The sequence below is a fragment of the Rutidosis leptorrhynchoides genome, chromosome 2 (genome assembly GCF_046630445.1).
Source record: "Rutidosis leptorrhynchoides isolate AG116_Rl617_1_P2 chromosome 2, CSIRO_AGI_Rlap_v1, whole genome shotgun sequence".
NCBI classification, from domain to species: domain Eukaryota; kingdom Viridiplantae; phylum Streptophyta; class Magnoliopsida; order Asterales; family Asteraceae; genus Rutidosis; species Rutidosis leptorrhynchoides.
In genome coordinates, this window is record NC_092334.1 from 355,026,613 (window position 1) to 355,030,890 (window position 4,278).

General features: G+C 34.5%; 1 protein-coding gene across 1 annotated transcript; it reads left to right on the forward strand.

Moving 5' to 3' along the window:
• The first annotated feature begins 245 nt into the window (after positions 1 to 245).
• On the forward strand, positions 246 to 605 carry LOC139888932 (uncharacterized). The gene has a single exon (XM_071871914.1). The coding sequence runs from the start codon at positions 246 to 248 to the stop codon at positions 603 to 605; it is 360 nt and encodes a 119-aa protein (XP_071728015.1).
• Positions 606 to 4,278: the final 3,673 nt, after the last annotated feature.

Genomic DNA, 4,278 nt, shown 5'->3' on the forward strand with positions numbered 1-4,278 from the left:
TTTTATTATTTAAACGAATATCACTTGTAAATAGAACAATTGCAACTAAAAGCTTGTCTTTCTTGAGGAATAATGCTATGAAATATATGTTCATTTTTAGCATTATCAGTCGTCGCTGTAGAATGCCAACTTGTTGGTTAGAAGTTGAAGAGAAATAGTTTGCGGGTCCAGAGATTGTACAGTTAACTGCCGAGAAAGTAGCAATTGCACGCGAGATATTGAAAGCCGCAAGTGATAGACAAAAGATGTACGCCGATCCGTGCAAACAGCCAGTTATTTTCACCATAGGTGAGCAGGTATACTTGAAAGTATCGCCCTGGAAAGGAGTCATTCATTTTGGTAAAAGGGGCAAATTAGCTCCGAGGTACATTGGGCCGTTTAGAATACAACAGGTGTTGAATGATCAGACAGTAGTATTAGATCTTCCTGCTGAATTAGCAGGTATTCATAACACATTTAATGTGTGTTATCTACGTAAATGCAAGGTAGAAGATGAAAGTCAGATTCTACCACTGCAAGATTTGAAAGTTGATATGAATAAGAAGTTAGTGGAAGAGCCTGTAAGAATTGTAGACAAGAAGATTACTAAGTTATGGCATAAGTAGATACCGATGGTATTAGTTGAGTGGAAGCACAGCTTAGGTTCAAACCTAACATGGGAGACAGAAGAGTTGATGAGAACTCATTACCCTCATTTATTTGACCTTAAACAAATTCCGAGGACGGAATCTCCTTTAAGGGGGGTAGATTTGTAACAACCTCACATTGGGCCTAGTGGTAATTGTCCTAAATGCCCTTGAGTGTTATTATATGTTATTTCAATAATTATATGTTTATAATTATTTAATTATTTAGTTGAGACCATTTTATGACAAGGGTCACAGAACAGGTTTGTTTATTTAATTTGGACCTCGTTTGGACCACTTAATGTGGTGTTTCGTATTTTAGATAACTGGTAAATACCCGTGTGTATCATGGAGTAGGATTCTTTACTATGAAGAAAGCCTTGTTGAGTTAAATAACCCTGCTTCCTCTTATTTCCTCTTTTGGAAATATCAAACACCGAGCTATTACTCTCAAATCCTCTCAAACCCTAATCTAAATACGTTTTTGGTTGTCCAACTAAATCATATTTTCAGAATCCTTGTGATTTCACGAATCTAACAAGGTAAACTAATCATATTTTCATAGCCAAATCAGTTTGCAAAATGGGTTTTTGTTTAGATTTTGGAAAAAGTGGGTTTTGAATCAAAAAGTGATTTGAATGTGTTATTTATGTCAATTTGATGTTAGAAAATGTTTGTATATGAGTTATATATGTTTCCTAAGTGATTTGTAGTGTCAAAATAGTGCAAAAAAAGATTTGGGGTTAAAAATGACGAAAACATCGACTTGGTACTGATGAACAGCTCCCGTACAGTTGTAGGATGCATCCGTACGATTACGGGGTGTATCCGGACCATTTCAGATGCAACCGGGCGGTTGCAGGTGCAACCGGGCGGTTGCAGGTGCAACCGGGCAGTTGCAGGTGCAACCGGACAGTTGCAGGTGCTCCCGCGCAGTTGCAGTCTGACAGTTTTTTGGAAAACTTGTTTTGGCCATAACTTTCAAACCGTAACTCTGTTATTGATGAATAAACTACCGTTGGAAATGTATTGAGATTTAATTTCTAATGATGAAGTTTTGAAATACTGAATCAAACTTTAATTTGAGTTAAAATGATGGGATAGCGCGTATGCCTCGTTCTACACGCGTGGGAAAGTTGCAATTGGATGGGAAACCATGTAAAATTGTCATATATGGATATATTAGGCTATATGATATTGTTTAGATTATGAATTAATGATATTATTGGTTAGATATGTACTAACTTGAGATATGGTATTCTCAGGTAATAAGGGAACGGAGAAGGCTCAATAATATAAGACTTCTGAGTTCTTGCTGTTTATCAGGTGAGTGGGACTATTTTAACTATTATATGTATGTAGTAGTGGGTTATGCTACTATTGTCCTGCTATGTTATATCTGATGAGTTAGCATATGATGTTTATGCTTATGTGATGATTATGTGCACTTGGGTATTATCGGCTATGATGTCTAGTCGGTAATCAGCTTTGGGTATAATGCTGAGCATAAGGTCAACCTTGCTGTCAGGTTGGCTTTAAGAGGTATTATTCGTGTAGTATAGTTTGAATGATGCATCCCCTGCGTCCAGATTACTATGCGAGGGAGACAGTAACAGGAACTTTCGGTAAACTCTAGCTCGATCAACTAGTAGTTAATGGCCGGTACAAGCCGCCGAGCCTAGTGTTACCATTCTGGTTTACCTTGTTGATGCTATGTCATTGTGCTTAGCTTGATGCTAGATACTTATGACTGTTAGGATAATTCCATTCACTTAGCTTTATGCTAATCCCCCACCGTTTCTCCCTTGCAGGTTAAGTTTTGCATGCTATACTTTTGGGAGCGGTTGCTTTTGAATATGTTTGACATGCTACACTCTGATGTTTATATTTTGATACCTATATGTGTGCAAAAGCTTTTAGTTAACGTAACACCTGGATGACTGTAATAACTATGGTTTAGTTAATTACTACGTATGGTTTGTAAATATCAATATATTATGTTTTCGCTGTGATTTAAAAAAAAAAAAATGTACGGTGTTACATGTAATCCAGCCACAAAAACAAAATGAACCATAAATGTTTAAAATGTAGACATTTTAAGTGTTTTGAAGTTTAAATGTATTGATTTCGTTGATGTATAAACCTCAATTTGATGCCCCAATTTGATGTGTTTGAAATGCACTTGTGTTTGTTTATGATAATTAAATTCAAGAAAGATGATGGAATAAATAACAATAAAAGCTGATCATATCAATATAGGGTTTCAGGAGATAATGCTGATGAAAATCAGCCTTATGAAGAACGGTTTGCTAAAGACTCAGAAAAAGTATAAATATCGGGCTTGGGGAGGTCGGTTTCCAAACAGTCATCCTGCCACATCAACGAAATCGGCGTTGAGAAAGCCGGTTAATGACGCGCATAAAATACGTTAACATTACGTGCATGTCACCAATCGTGACTGCGCACCTAAAGACATCAAATGACCAATTGCACACACCATATACTGCAATGCAACTGACGTTGCGCACACTATGTGATGACCCGGGAATTTCTGACCAAATTTAAACCTGAATCTTATTTGATTTCCATACGATAAGCAAAGTCTGTAATGTTGAGTCTCAAAATTTTTGAACTGTATCATGAAATCATTTAACCTTTGACCGTTCCCGACGATTCACGAGCCTTTAATCATAAATGGAAAAGTATATGTAAATGTCTAGTCATGTAAATAAGTATATATTAAATATATTAAATAAATAAATAAATGTAACTACAAAATAAAATGTAGATAGTATATTAATATTGTTATACTGAAATGTGATACATGATTTATTATTGTTATTACTCTTAATATCATCATTTTTATAACTATTAACAAAATAATTAATATTAGTATTATTATTAGACATTATTATTATTATTATTATTATTAGTATTATTATTAAATCATTTAATTATTAGTTATTAGAAGTATTGATATTATTATCATCATTATAAACTGTATATATATATAGATACACATAAAATATGTATTTAGTTGAAAGTATCTATCAACTTTTTAGGTGATTTTGTTTCTGTCTCTTAATTGGCACGATTAAATTGAAATATACATAACAATACAAAACTCTGGCACAAATCGGTTCACTTTATCTGATTAAGTTCCTTTCATCCACTGCTAAAGTTTGAATATTGTGTGAATTTGTTACAAGTCAATCTCATCAATCCAATCATGTTCTACTACAATCATTCCATACATTTTATTAAACTTTAACTGCCATTCAAAAAGTAAAATCAAAAACCCATTTATACTTCCTACTTCTTTTTCTTCGTAAACCACCTTCAAACCACTAAACACTAGCATCATCCAAACCCAATTAAATCTTGCAACCGCTGTTCATTCTGTTTGAATCAACAACGAACACCACCAAATGTTTCCTCGATTTAGACTACTATACTAATACTAATACATATTCTGTTTTCGTTTAGTCCAAACCATCACCAAACCAATGATCACCGGCATCCTCTTCTTCTTGAACCGACAACTACTCACCTCCACCTTTAACCATCATTAGAGATCATCACAAAACACTACGTTGATCATTCATTTTACTGTTATACGTTTCTGTTTCAGCTGCACACCATCATCACCAAT

Coding starts and splice junctions, on each gene's coding strand:
- LOC139888932 (XM_071871914.1), top strand. CDS start 246: ATGTACGCCGATCCGTGCAAACAGCCAGTTATTTTCACCATAGGTGAG.